At 49.5% G+C, this 14,497-nt stretch overlaps 1 protein-coding gene across 2 annotated transcripts; it reads left to right on the plus strand.

The window, feature by feature from the left end:
- Positions 1 to 2,305: 2,305 nt before the first annotated feature.
- CDKL1 (cyclin dependent kinase like 1) lies at positions 2,306 to 13,690 on the plus strand. Of its 2 annotated transcripts, XM_062495830.1 has the most exons (9): positions 2,306 to 2,473; positions 4,720 to 4,841; positions 7,218 to 7,290; positions 9,090 to 9,180; positions 9,825 to 10,025; positions 11,558 to 11,640; positions 12,037 to 12,093; positions 12,583 to 12,738; positions 13,583 to 13,690. In XM_062495830.1, the coding sequence occupies exons 1-9, from the start codon at positions 2,306 to 2,308 to the stop codon at positions 13,688 to 13,690; spliced, it is 1,059 nt and encodes a 352-aa protein (XP_062351814.1). The 2 variants fall into 2 exon arrangements, with proteins under 2 accessions (XP_062351814.1, XP_062351815.1); XM_062495831.1 differs by lacking the exon at positions 12,583 to 12,738.
- The last annotated feature ends 807 nt before the right edge of the window (positions 13,691 to 14,497 follow it).

Below are 14,497 nucleotides of genomic sequence, written 5' to 3' on the forward strand. Positions count from 1 at the left end.
AAACACTTAAAGGAGATCTCTAAAAGACTAGAGAAACCTGTAAATAAAATCTGACTATTTATGGGGAATAACTGGAGTAAATAACTCTTAGGTCATGACACTGTCATGCAGAAATAACGAGCTGAAAGTATTTTTCTTAGACACGATGGCTGGTGTTTTGCTGGATCATAAAGAATAAACTTAGGAAAGTCCTCATTTAATCAAATCTTTTTTAGCTGTTGAAGCATTTCTGATGGCATGTTGTGAAATGCTTTCTGCTGGTTTCATAGACAGTGGCATTTTTTGGCATGGTCTGCAAGATGCTGTTTCCTAGTGTAAAACCTCGCCTTCATTCTGTACCACAAAGCAAATTTGTGTGTTCCACCAGCCTTGGTGACTCTGATCAGTATAACTGGTGTTTGACTGTTTTAATTTAGTCTGGTGTTGTCTGTATCTTTGTTTTTGTGGAATTTAAACCCGGCTTGAGAAAGCCTAACAGAGGGAGCTTGGGGGTGATGAAGCAAAAGCTTGCTCAGCCCCTCCTTCCTCGCTCAACATTTATCAAAATTTTAATTATTGGATGCACGAGGTCATGTACCTGACTTGAAAGCCTTAAAACAGGCTCCCAGAGCTCTTGGAAGTACAAACAGCATGGGGAGAGCAGTCTGTGGATTAATCTCTTTGGATTTCCTAACCAAATTCCTTGCAAGTGAAAAATACAGCAGGAATTGTGCTGACATCTCTTTGAAGAGGAAAGGTACAAGACATCAGGGAGCCACGGTGTCTCTGGATGGAAAGGACAAGACTGGGAGACTGAAATGTGGGGTTTTTTTACCTTGTTTAGTCGTTAGGTGTAACTGAGACTCATAACTGCACTCGTTCAGTTTGTGTAACCAGGCTTTGTTCCACGGGAATTTCTGTTGCAGTTCAGTCTATGCCAAATAAACTGCTTTGTTTGATCCGTGGCGTGGTGACTCGCTGGGAACAATACCCTGTCAGAGGGATGTGGGGAGGATCCAGCCGGTCTCCAGGTTTTGTGGCTGCTGTGGGAAGGGCTGGGCACCGCTGTTCTCTGTCCTGCAGACTGCCGGGAGCCAGCAGCAGCTCCCACGGACAGCACAGCAGGGAGAAAGAGTAGCAGGGACAAATTATTCCCTGCCAGTCAGATGGGAGCACCAAGGAACCACTCGGGAGTTTGGCTGGAAAAGCAGAGGCTGGCTGCTTTGTACCTGGAAAGAGAGCAGAGGCTGGTGGGCTTCAAAGGGCTGCTTAGAGTAGGAGAACACACACCTCGGCAGGATCTGGAGCAGTTCACACCTTGTCCTCACACTGTGCTGCTGGTGCTTCGGGTGTTGTACCTGTATCCCAGATCTGCTGAGGTAGAGGGAAAAGGAGGTGGAAAAAAATGTCACGAATGTGCCTTTGGACAACACAAAGAACTGCCAGTTACTGGCAGTTCTATTTATAAATAAATATACAGCAATATTCCTCCTCTGCAGGTGATTGTTATCTCTGGGGGTCAGTCTTGGCGGCTGGAATGTGAGAACTGCACATCCCTGATGAATGTGGCTTGGGAAGAAAAATAATTAGTGGATCTTCTGAGTTGGGAAGCACCTCAGGAAAGGATTGGGGTGGGAGGAGGCATGAGACGGAGTGGGGTGCCCACACTTAACATTCAGATCTAATATTGAAAGCAATTACCACCACAAAAGGCCAGCTTGGTCAGGGGAGGAGGAGAGGGATGAGGATCCAGGGACCCAGGACGGGTGCACCAGGAAAGAGAATAGGGATGGAAAAGCTCGACCGAAGGAACGGTCTGGCTGCTGGCAGGAGCCAGTTCAGTGACACACACCTGAGATTCTGGAAGATGTTCCAGGGAAACCTCCGTGTGCCAGAGGGAAGTGCGGGTGCTGCTTGAGGCTGGCAGACCCTGTGGAAGGATGTTCCCCCTTCCAACCCGGCAGGAAAACGGAGTCAAACCTAGCGATCCTCTGGAGAGAAGGGCAAAGACAACATAATCGTGCAGGGAGGTTGGAGCTGGATGGATTTTAAGGTCCCTTCCAACCCAATCCATGAGCGGTTCTGTGACTCCGTGAACGCGGCGCTGCGGGCCATGAAGCCCGGGGGGGATCGTGAGGCGCGGAGTCACCGGCAGCTGCCACGGGGATCGCCCGCTCTCCTTCCCTCCCTCCTTCCCTCCTTCCCTTCCCCCGGGACCGCCCCGGCCGTATCGGTGTCCCCGGGGCGGTTCCCGGGGCCGGGGATGTTCCTCCCGCCCGGGGCCGGCCCCGGCTCCGCGCTGAGGCGGCGGCGGGGCCCGCCGGCCATGGAGCGCTACGAGAAACTGGGCAAGGTCGGGGAGGGCTCCTACGGCGTCGTCTTCAAGTGCCGCAACAAGGACACGGGTCAGATTGTGGCCATCAAGAAGTTCCTGGAGTCCGAGGAGGACCCGGTGATCCGGAAGATCGCCCTGAGGGAGATCCGCATGCTCAAGGTGGGCGGCGGCGGGACGGAGCCGGCTGCCGACTCGGGCTGTGCCCGCCATGGCGAGCCCTGAGGGAGCGGCCGGGGACAGTCGTGAGGGGACAGGGTGTGAGGACAACCGTGAAGGGACATCGTGAGGGGACAGGGTGTGAGGACAGCCATGAGGGGACAGAGTGTCTTGAGGGGACGGAGCGTGGGGGCAGCCATGAAGAGACGAGGCGTGAGGTGCTGGGGTGTCGTGAGGGGGGAAGCCAAGACTCGGGTGTGAAGGAGCACCATGGAGGGCCCGGGTCAGTCAGTTCCTCCGGGAGGAAGCCGGTGCCAGGGAATGTCCGAGCTGCCTGTCTGAGGATGGGGATGCCGGGGGATCCTGCCCAGCCCAGGCAGGAGCGGGTGGGAGCTGAGGCACGGCCATGAGCAGCCGCCGGTGCCGGCGGATTTCCCTGCACGGAGGGATTGGCCCAGGCTCTGTCTGTCCCCCGTGGAGTCAGCGATGTCCTGGCTGATGTGGGCACAGCTCTGCCCTTGGTGTGTGTCACGGACCCCTCTGCGTCCAGGAGATTCCCCAGAACAGTATAAAACACATGGGCAAAAAGCGAGGCTAGGCTGCAGGAGGAGGGGACAGGCAGGGGACACGGCTCTCCCTGCTCTGCACTTGATAAATCTGCCCCAGCTCCTCCTTAAAACGCCCTTTCTGAGCCCCTAGGTGTGCAGGATGCAGCTGTGGATTGAATGCCAGGGGCTTTGCAGGGTCGGGTATTCCATATGGAAGCAACAGCAGAACCCTGAGCCTTGTCTCCGCTGATGCTTTCCTGACCCTCTCTGTGAGAGATCATCCTCACACAGAAATTAGTTATTCCTGCAGCCTCTGGCTTTATTTTCCTGGTGAAATAAAAGCGCAGGAGCACCTGCAGTGAGTCGCACCCCGGGTCTATCCAGCATGCAGAAATGAGGAGAGACCCAGCAGAAAGGGGGAGAGGATCGGTAAGGTTTCCTTTCACACTCCCAGCTTCTGGGCAAGGATTCTGCAGCCAAAGGCTGTGCCTGTGGCTTCATGCATCTGCAGACTACTGGGACTCTGTCCCATCTCCTTGGAACTCCTGTGTTCATTTGGTCTCCATAGTTTCCTGAGGCTTTAGGAACTTGTATGAAAAAAAGAAATCATTTTCTTTGTTACAAACTTGCTGCTGGCTGATGGCACACAGTACCCTCAGCTCTGTGTGCCAAGAAATGGGAAGTGTCCCCTATGCACTTTTTCCAGGGTGCTCCTGATTTGTACACCTGCTACCCTAGGAAAACAGTAATCTAGGAAAAAGTGTAATTATTATTCAGATAGATTTTGGGGAGAAGCAGCCTACGTTTTTCTCCTGTCCAAAGTAAACACAGGACATGTAGCTATATGATACAGTAAACAATGCTAGATTTACATTAATATTTAAGTGATAGTAAACATCTGAAAAGGAAAATAATAATGGCAGAAGTCTCTTGTAAAGCAGCTGGGAACTGCATCATCCTTAAGGATTCAAAGCCACCACAGCCAGGCACAGCAGGATCTGTGTTGGGGCACTGTTGACTTTAACAAGTGCAGACCTGCTTGACTCTTTTCAGCTTTTTCTCTGCAAATAGTAACAGTTTTGTTTGTTTGTTTGTTTGTTGAGGCACTTCCTGGCTTAGGTAACTTCTTTTTGTCAGAGATGGAGTGAGATTGTTTCATCGGTAGAAAATTATGGGCCTGATAAATCATTTTTTCTGCCCAGTAAACACCTTGTAGACAGAGGGATTTTTGTGGCCAAGAGCCAAGGGACGTGGAGTGAGAGTTTGCAGAGTCTTGAAACCATAGAATCTCAGAACGGTTTGGGTTGGAAGGGACAGGGACACCTTCCACTATCCCAGGCTGCTCCAAGCCCCAGTTTCCAGCCTGGCCTTGGACACTTCCAGGGATCCAGGGGCAGCCACAGCTGCTTGGGCACCCTGTGCCAGGGCCTGCCCGCCCTCACAGGGAAGAATTGCTTCCCAATATCCCAGGACAAGGGGAAATGGCTTCCCACTGCCAGAGGGCAGTGTTGGATGGAACACTGGGAAGAGCTTGTTGCCCACCTCTTTAGGTCAGCTCCCAAAATAAGTACACAGAAGCTGAGCTGTAGCTGAGCTATGCTTGTTGAAAATAAAGAGCTGTGTGACCCTGCAGGAAAAAAATGTGTGCCCCACACCTTCACCGTGTCATCTCCTGACCATCCCACCCCCTGTGTGTTGCAGCAACTCAAACACCCGAACCTGGTGAAGCTGCTGGAGGTGTTCCGGAGGAAGCGGCGGCTGCACCTGGTGTTCGAGTACTGCGAGCACACGGTGCTGCAGGAGCTGGACAAGCACCCCCGAGGGTGAGGGAGTGAGTGAGTGACTCAGAGGGGAGTGTCCCCTGTCCCCTGCCACCTCCCGGGCTGTCCGTGGTGCTGCCCTGTGGCTTTTCAGAGAGATTTCATTGATCACAGGAGAGATTTCTCAGCCCAGCGCTCAGGTGTGAAAAACGAGGTTTACTTTTTTGGTTTTTTTTTGGTAGATTTTAAAAGGTTTAATAAAGGACAATAAGAGACAAACACTAAAGTAAAAGGTTATAACGGCCCGGTGTTTGGCATTTAGCCAAGAGCAGATTTGCTGTTTTGGGGACACTCCTTAAATTTATTAGTCTGTTGCATATTTATAGACTTATCATTCACTTTCATACTTTTCTATAAACTGCATTCCATATTTTAGTAACTGTTTCACATGGCTACTTTTTGAGTCTGTCTTTTTAGAGCATGCGTGGTTGTTTGCTGCGGTTTTAATATTTTTTTATTATTAGTCTTAATTCGGGCTGTGGTTTTTTTAATTTTTACAGACAGTCGGTCTATCAGTAGTAGGTGTTTTCACTGGGTGTTATCTTACTAAGCAAATACTTCACTTCCTACAAAGACGCTTTATCGGCTTATGTTATTCCTAAAGAAAACTGGACATTAAAAGCCGTTTTAACACCACATATAGAGTATCCACCCCAATATTTGCGAAGTGCCAATACCATAAGAGGTATTTATAACATCGGGGCTGTCTGTGTTACCGTGGTTTGGCACAGGAATGGTGTAGGAGCCGCGTTCCCTCCCGCACAGCCCCGATCACCACGGAGACGGCAGCGCCCAGCCCAGCGCTTGGGAGAGCTCTGGCTGGCAGGGGGGGCAGAGAACACGGGGCTTGGGAGCAGCTTGTGTCCTGCTCCTTCCACTGCTCCCATCGCTGTGGGCACCCAAATACACAGTCAGGGACTTGCAGAATCATTTAGGTTGGAAAAGCCTTCTGAGACCATGGAGTCCAATTGTTAATGCAGCACTGCCATGTTCATCACTAAAACGTTGTCCCCAGGTGCCACATCTACACCTGTGAACACTTTCAGCCCTTCAGGGTGAGTAGTTCCTAAGAGCTGTGCCTGCACCTCTCTGCAAATCTGCTCTTCAAACAGGTGCTTGCACCGAGTGTGAGCTCCACACAGCGTGTGTTCTGTCCACGCCTTGTAAGTGCCACTCCCGCTGTCCCTAATTATCCACGGTACCTCGGAGCTGTGGAAATGCTAAGGTGAAGTCCATAAATCACTTCATAGGCCTGGGGCTGTGAATTGCCTGCGGGAGACTGATGGGGATTGAGTAAACAATAGCTTGTTATTTACTCCCTTTCTCATGCTGATGGAACTTGGCTTTGTGAGCTGCCACCCCACTTTGAAGCGGTTCACCTGGAATCTGAAGAGGGGATGGATAACTCTCTTTGAAGGAAATGCTTCCCATTTGCTGACTGTTCATCAGAACAACTCCAGTGTGAAAGAACACGGAGCAGCTGGCTGCATGCTTTGCTTTTCAGCTTCACTAGGGCAGGTGGCCAAGTCTTTTGTGGTCAGGTTCAGGTGGGTGGGCACATGCTGATTCCAGCTCGTTTCAAGCTGTCAGAGCAGCACTCCCATCATTCTGGGATGTTTCTGGAAGGAATCTCTACTCACAGTGTCAGCAGAGTGTCACTGACCCACTGACAGCAGAAAGTGAGAGCCAAGCTTGAAAGAAAAACTCAGGCTCGCAATGTTTTGGTTTATTTTTTGTTAGTTTTCTTCTTTATTATGAATCAGAAGCTTTTCAGCATTAAACATGTGAAATAAAATTGTGTTTGAGTTCGAAAATGCCAAGATTGTCACCTCTGCCTTTCCTGGGGTTGTTGAAGATCATTGCAGACAGCCAAGGAAGTTCAAGAGCTGTTGCCCAGTAACTGAAAGAAAGGAAAGGGTGCTGGAAAGTGTTTGCCAGCCGTGGGAGGGAAGGAGAGGGATCCAAACTCTTGTCTGAGCACCTTTCCGTGGCCCATTTTTCACGTCTCCACTCTGAACAATCAGTGCCATGGCAGCATTCCATGTATCTATCCCATGGATACTCCAGCACTTCCAGCCCTGAGAGCTGCTGAGACACAAGTTTCTGCTGGCATTTCAGGATGGCCAGGAATCATGGACACAGGGCAGGGCAGGATCTGATACTCACACACTCTGCCGTGTGGTCACAGTGGCAGCCCATGCTGGCTCTGACAGTGGTACCAGACATAAATCCTCATGTCTTGTTTGCACTGACTGGCTTTGGGGGTGTTTCCTGACTTCCCTGATGGTTTTGCTCAGAGATCCCTGTACAACGTGAGCACTCGTTTCCCCGGAAATAGCGAATTTATTGGCCAAAATAAAACTCTGGTTTTTCCAACAGGGTTCCAGAGTACCTGGTGAAGAGCATAACCTGGCAGACCCTGCAGGCTGTGAACTTCTGCCATAAACACAATGTGAGTCCCCTGACCTGCACTAAGAATTGCTGCCACGTGTCCTTGGAGGAGAGAGGGGGATTCTGTTGGCATTTTCCTGATTCCAGAGCGTTCATGGGATGGAGTCAGATGGAATCTCCTGTTTTCAACAGGAGATACATCTGAAATGTTGGTGTATAGCCACACCACTTGCCTTCACTGTCACACAGGTCCCTTGGCTTGGCTGTCAGGGAATGATTTGCTCTAATGACCTTAGAGAAGCTTCCAGGAGGAATGGGAATGATCCTTGTGCAATTCCCTGTGCCCTGTACTACTGCTGACCTTCAGGAACCTGCCTTACCAGCTCATCAGCTGGGACCTGAGCAAACTGCTGCTGATTTCACAGAAAGTCCTTCAGATGACTGGCATGGGGTTGAATCATGGCACCAGTGAAAAGATTTCAAAACTTAGACACAGTAAACCCATTTTACAACCCCTCCTCTGCTCTCTGGAGGGAAACACGAGTTGTATGCGTGACAGATAATTCAGTGGGAACATTTTAAGAAGCAGGGAAGAAGAAGAAACCTTTTGGTGAAGCTCTTTGGGCAAACTTGGCTCTAATTGCCTTTGTTTTTGTTCATCTGCCAACATTTGAGATGTAAGAGTGGGGCAGGAGATGGCCCTGGAATGGGTGTTTTGTCTTCGCTGAGAGAACTATGTCCAGTTGAGCCACAGGAACTTGGCCACAGATCTCTCCTGCTTCCAAGATTTGTTGGTGTGCATCTTTTTTCTGTTCCCCTGCTCAGTCTGGAAGATTTAATGGAGTTTTGAGAGCAGAGGGAACAATGAGATGCTGCAGCCTGACCTGCTGTAGATCACAGGTAATGAGGTTTGTTGAGGGTTAGTTTTTTTTCCCTCTGTGGAATTTTCCCCATTGTCATGCTAAGATACATGCAGCTGGCCTTTTTGGAACTCCATGACAGTGGTTTAATAAGAGCATTTCAGTCCTCAGGAGGAGGCACAATAATTTTATCACCAACTTGGCAAGCAAAGTCCAAGGTGTTTGCTCTGAGGTGATGATGGCAGAGGGACAACATGAATGAGACCCCAGTGAGTTGAGTAGAGCAAAATAAATAAAGGCTTTTGTTAGTTTGATCAGCAGAAATTCTTTGCCAAGCCCAAATTCAGTTGTTGCAAAGGACAAGGTCACCTCCAAAGAATCACAGAATTGCTGATGCTGGAAGGGGCCTCTGGAGAGCTTCTCATCCAACCCTTACAGTCACCCTGGATCAGCTAGAACAAACTGTTCAGAAACTTTTCCAGTCAGGATTTCAGTATCTCCAAGGCTGGAGGCTCACAGACTCTCTGGACAATCTGTTTGGGTGTCTGGCCATACCCTCAGTAAAAAAAAAAAAAAAAATTGCTTAGGTTTAATTGGAATTTCCTGTGTGTTCAGTTTGTGCCCATGGTCTGTGTCCTTTCACTGCACCACCAAGAACAACCTGGCTCAGTCTCCTTTACTCCTTCCCATCAGGTATTTAATGCACACTGAAGAGTTTCACCTGGAGCCTTTTCCTGATAGTCCCAGCTCCCTCATCATCTCCTTGGATGTCAGACACCCCAGTCCCTTAAATTTCAGTGGCCCTTCACTGGAGTCATATCTTCCCTCTGTGGAGGGTCCCAAAGCTGGACACAGCTTATGGACAGATCATTGTCCTGCTGCTCAGAAATTTTAGCAGGAATAACTGCCTGGCACAATGTGTGAGGGGATGTGGCTGAATTTATCTGAGGGCTGGGTTCAATACTTCTAACCTTGCTTTTTTTTTTTTTCCTTCTTCCAGTGCATCCACCGGGATGTAAAGCCAGAGAACATCCTGATAACAAAGCACTCGGTCATCAAACTCTGTGACTTTGGATTTGCTCGAATACTGAGTGAGTGCTGACTCTTGATGATCCATTCCAGCCCCCCCCCCTTGTCTGTGACCCACTGCAGTTCCCCCTGTATAAAAGGCTGTGTGTTTTCCTAGGGGAGCTCTGCTGAAGGCTGGGTAGGAATTCCTAAACCTTGAGGGGAGAGAGCCCAGACACAGCAGTGACATCTGTAAACAAGCAGAGCTCCCTGCTGGGGGTGCTGGCACTGGGACATGGAAGTTGGCCTTGGGCATCTCGAGGCTGCCCAGCCCTTGTTTATTCAGTGCTGGAGACACAGCTGGAGTTCCCTGGCAGGAAGAGCCCCTCTGGCTGCCTCTGCAAACAATGGCTTCACATTTTCCGTTGTAAATAAACCCCCAATCTGGGTTTGGTTTTTTTTAGCTCCTTTACAGACAAATCACATGGGCCCTGAGAACTGCCCACTGGCTGCTGCAGAGCCCTGCTGTGGAGCTCTGCACATTTTCATTTGGAGGAAAACACGGTCTTGAGTTTTACCAGATCCTGAGCGTTTCCAGAGTTGGGTTCTGCTGGTGGCCACTGACTCACCCTGCTCCTGCAGCTCTGGCCTGCCCGGGAGGTGCCCCAAAATGTAACGATGGCTCCTCTGCATCGCTCTGATGCCACGTTCCTGTTCGTGTCCCCAGCTGGTCCCAGTGACTACTACACGGACTACGTGGCCACCAGGTGGTACCGCTCCCCGGAGCTGCTGGTTGGGGACACGCAGTACGGTCCTCCCGTGGACGTGTGGGCCATCGGCTGCGTGTTCGCCGAGCTGCTCTCGGGGGTGCCCCTGTGGCCGGGCAGGTCGGACGCGGACCAGCTGTACCTCATCCGCAGAACCCTGGGTGAGTGTCCCTGCAGCCACGCCCCGGCAGCGCTGGAGCTTCCCCTCCTGGAGCAGCCAGCGGGGGAATTTGCCCTGCTGATGTCTCTCTTTAGAAGGTGCCGCTTTATTTGAGGGCTTCTTGTCCTTCAGAAGGAGATGGGTTTTCCTGGCGTTGATGTACGTGTGCTAACAGGCTGCCAGTGGACCAGGCTGAGAATTGGGATCGTTGCGTGCAGACTGCCTGGCACCATCCCTCCGCTCTCCTTAGCAGTGGTGGCTCTGGGGAAGCTGGGTCTGGTGCAGGGCAGGTTGGGAAAGATGTGGGATGTGCTTGGTGACCACTGGGTTCCCTTCCTGGTCCCTTGGAGTGGCTCAGCGACTGCTGGGGTGAGGGAGCACAGCGACTTCAGCTGTCTCCACATAAACAAAAACATGAGGTGCCAGTATCAGAAAGGACCAGGAGTGTTTTGCATAAAGGTTTAAAAGAGCCAGGTGTTTTTCTGGGTTTGGTACCAAGCAAAGTGGTCCCTGAGCAGCTGGATTTGATTCATCCCAGCTTTGGAGGTCTCAGAAGTGTTGTCAGTGCTGTGTGCCTGGGAAGGGGAGTGTGAACATCACAGCTCGTCTGTTCCACGTGTTTCTTGTTGTTCATCAATGAATTTAGGAGCCAGTCTGTATTTATTTGTTTAAAAAAAAGAGACGTTATCCCCCATAACACTTAAACTAATCCAGTCCCATTGTTTTTTTTCCATTTTGGTGTGTAACATCTGATTCCTTGGGTGACAACAAACAACCCTCCACTTTTAACTGAAATTTGTTGGAATGAACAGAGAGTTGTAATTTTAACTGAGCAGTTTATAAAACTACAAAGGTGACTAATGGCTTTAAACAGATAAGCTCCTTAGCTGGAAAAATAATTCATCGCTGATTGCTTCATCCTCCAGAATTCATTAATGCCAGTGTTAGGCAGTTATAATTTATTTTTAATGATAGGGTTTCAGCCAGAGGAGATTCCCATTGATTGCTGGATCCAGGTGCTGGAGTGAGGCAGTGCTCACACAGCAAGGCTCCTTGACTGAAGCTGTGCTATTATGGGGTTGGCATTGTACTGCCTCCTTTGCTGTGGATTTGATTTTAACATTTTCCTCGCTCTGGGCTGCTCTAAGCTTTAAAAACACTGCATTGGGGAAAAGCTACAGCAGGTTCAGTTGGGGCTGTGTTCCAGATCTTTCTTACACAGTACCCTCAGGAGTGTCCAAAGAGAATTTCACCCAAAAGGAGTTAAATTTTCCTGAAGCTGGAACACTTCTGGCCCTGCCTTTTCTTCAGTGCAGTCACATGGGTATGGGGTGACTGACAGCCAAAATGGACATTAATTATAACAAGAGAACGTTGCCCTGGCTCACTTGGTGATATTCCCTCTCTTCAGACATGGTCTTGGGTTCCATCAGCCTTGTTAGAGGATACAGCCATGTTCTATGCAGGCACTGTAAAATTAAGCAAATTACTCCAATTTTTTTTTTTAATTTTATTTTTAATTCTTGGTCGAAGGGGATCTCATTCCCAGGCACCAGCAAGTGTTCAGCACCAACCATTTCTTCAGTGGGGTAAGAATTCCAGACCCAGAGAGCATGGTAAGAGCTGCCTCCAGCTGCACTTCCCTCCCTTCCCAGCCCTGCCCAGTCCTTTGCTGTGCAGTGATTTTTCCCTGTCCAAAAGCTTTGTCCTCTACTTTCCCAGTGTACACCAGAATATTATTTGGAGGGGGCTGAACCTCTCATGACATTTTAACTTGTAGCCTGTGTAAAAGCAGGTAAAGAGTGATTAACCTCTGCTGCTTTTCTCCATTTCTGGTGGCACATCCTCAGTGCTGCCAGGCCTCTGAGCACATGGAGTGATGGAGGCTTTTTGTGCAGAATGGGTCATGTTCCTGTGGAAAGCTGGGTCTTGGTACCCTGATGAATGGAAAGTTTGCTAATATGAGTCCATTCACTGGTTTTTTTTGTTTGTTTTTTTTTTTCCCACTGCAGGAACCACTGGAAATGAAATTCCCCAACATTTCATACTCTGCACTGGCTCTCATGAAGGTAAGGAAACTCCAGCTTGTGGAGAGGCCCTGCACTGGGATAAACAAATCATCTGGTGTGAGAGTCTGGGACTAAGATTCATTGAAAAATAGATCTGGGTTTGCTGCCCTATGTGATTGCAGCTGTTCCTTAAGCCACAATTCCTACTGCAGTTGTGAACTCTCCATCTCTGGAAGTGTCCAAGGCCAGGTTGGATGGGGCTTGGAGCAACCTGGGACAGTGGAAGGTTTCCCTGCCCATGACAGAGGGTTGGAACATGATGGTGTTTAAAGTCCCTTCCAACCCAAACCATTCTATGATTAATTTTTGTAACTGTTGGATAACTAGCTGCTCCTCAAGCTTCGTGCTGACTCTGAAAAGCCACTCTTAGAATCCATTAAAAGTATTGACACGTGTACCTGTGGGAACACTCATTGGCTGTGGGGAGCAGCTGGATCTGTGCAGGGCTGTGTCAGGGGTGCTTTGTGTGATCCTCCCATCTTTTGTAAGGGCTGCCTTCGGATGGACCCTGCAGAGAGGCAGAGCTGTGAGCAGCTGCTGCAGCACCCCTATTTTGACAGCTTTAGGGAGGCAGCAGAGCTGGGCAAAGGACATGGGAAGAGCCCTCGGAAACCAGCCAGGCTGACTCGGAAGCACGTGCCTGGGGTAAGCTTTCTGTGGTATTTCATATTCTGTGCCTAAGGAGGGGCTCTTCTTTTGTTGGCTCCCAGGGTGGGCTGTGCTGGCAGGTGAGGGTGTTGGGCAGGTCTTGGTTTTATCCTGAGGGGAAAACAAACCTCCCCTGGCTAACAAGTAACTCCATACAAACTGGATTTTGCACTGGGGGATAAACAACACAGCCCTGTGCACGGTAAGGTTCATCCAGGAATGTGCATTCCTGACCAAGAGCAGCAGGAGGGCTGGACAAACTGGACACACTCGCATGACTGGTTTAATTTTGAATACTCTGGTGCTTTTTAATCCTGAATTATAGAGATGGAATAAACACCACTTGTGTTTGGAACTGCTGATGGGACGTGATCCCACGCTCAGTTCCACACGTTACTCCACACCCTGGGTGTTTCTGCAGCTGGAGCTGCCAAGCAAATGTCTCCCTGCTGCTCTGGCTTTTCCAGACTCCATCCCAAGTCCCCAAATCCAGCCTCACAATGCAGCTCATTCCACAGCTCTTCATTCCCGTGAGCCACATTCCCCATGGCAGCTCTAACACTGCCATGGATGGGGTGGAGAACTGCTGCAGGGTGTCAATTCCTGGGTCAAACCACTTGGCCTCTTCTATTTCTACGGTCTGGGATATTGTTCTTGCCTAATGGAATCCTTTAATGAGTTGTTCTAGTTGTAGTCCAGTCATCAAATCCCAGAATCTTAGTTGGAAAGTACAGGATTACAGTAGGAATAATTTTATAGCTCATATTCCACGTGAAAATTGATTCCATGTGTGCTTTATTCCCATTCCAAACAAATGTACATAGTGTAACTTCTCCTTTAGTTACAGCACTTGCCTCAGCTGACCTGCAGCAATGTTCTCCCAGCTTTGGACAGCAAGAAGAACTGCTGCAAGACAAGGAAATCAAAGTACCACTTCCCAAACATCTGACCAGGTGGCAGATCAAAACTCAGTTGTTGGAAGTCACCCAGGATTCTTAAATGGAGGATATGCAGTGGAAAACTAAACTACTGCAAGTTATGGCACGTACAGAGTAGTCTGTCCTCTACTCTGGGTCACTGGTGGAGAGGAAGTGATGCAGAAAGAACTCCAGCTCATCTTAGTGTTCTGTGTACAAAGGCAAACACATTCTGCTTTAATTCCCGAGTGCCTCCTGGTTCAGGATTACCCCAAGCCAGTGCTTACAGTGTGAAATTTAAAACTCTGGCCTATCTGTGCCCTGCATTTCAGACTTGGCAGGAGAGCTCGACCTTGCCAAATCCACGAGTCCCTCCTGCTGTGTGAGGAGCTGTGGCTGTGCTGCTGAAGGGGGGGAGAGGTGTGGTGTTGGTGCAGCCCGGGCTGCTCGCAGCTCCAGAGCTCCTGCCCTTACAGAGCTCAAAGGTTTCAAGGGGCTGCTGGTGACTTCACAGGCTCAACAGGCACCGTGCCCAGCACAACAGAGCAGCACTATCCCTGTTGTTCCTTTAGTCTTTCCAGAGCTTCTCCTGCAAGCTTCAGCCTTGAATTCTGCTTCTGACAAGAGTGAGGGCACTTGCTTGTAGTTACAAAAATATTTTTATCAAAACTAATTGTGAATGTAATTTATAACATTGGCCAGACACAGGTAGGAATTCTACCCAAGTGTTTGTATTAGAACGACTGGGGTTTGTGGAATCTCAGTTATCATAGTAGTGTGTTGATTTTGAATAAAAGAAATGTAGCTTCTTTTTCCAGTTTACTGGAGGTATTTTACTA

This window comes from Cinclus cinclus, chromosome 6 (assembly GCF_963662255.1).
Source record: "Cinclus cinclus chromosome 6, bCinCin1.1, whole genome shotgun sequence".
Classification (NCBI taxonomy): Eukaryota; Metazoa; Chordata; class Aves; order Passeriformes; family Cinclidae; genus Cinclus; species Cinclus cinclus.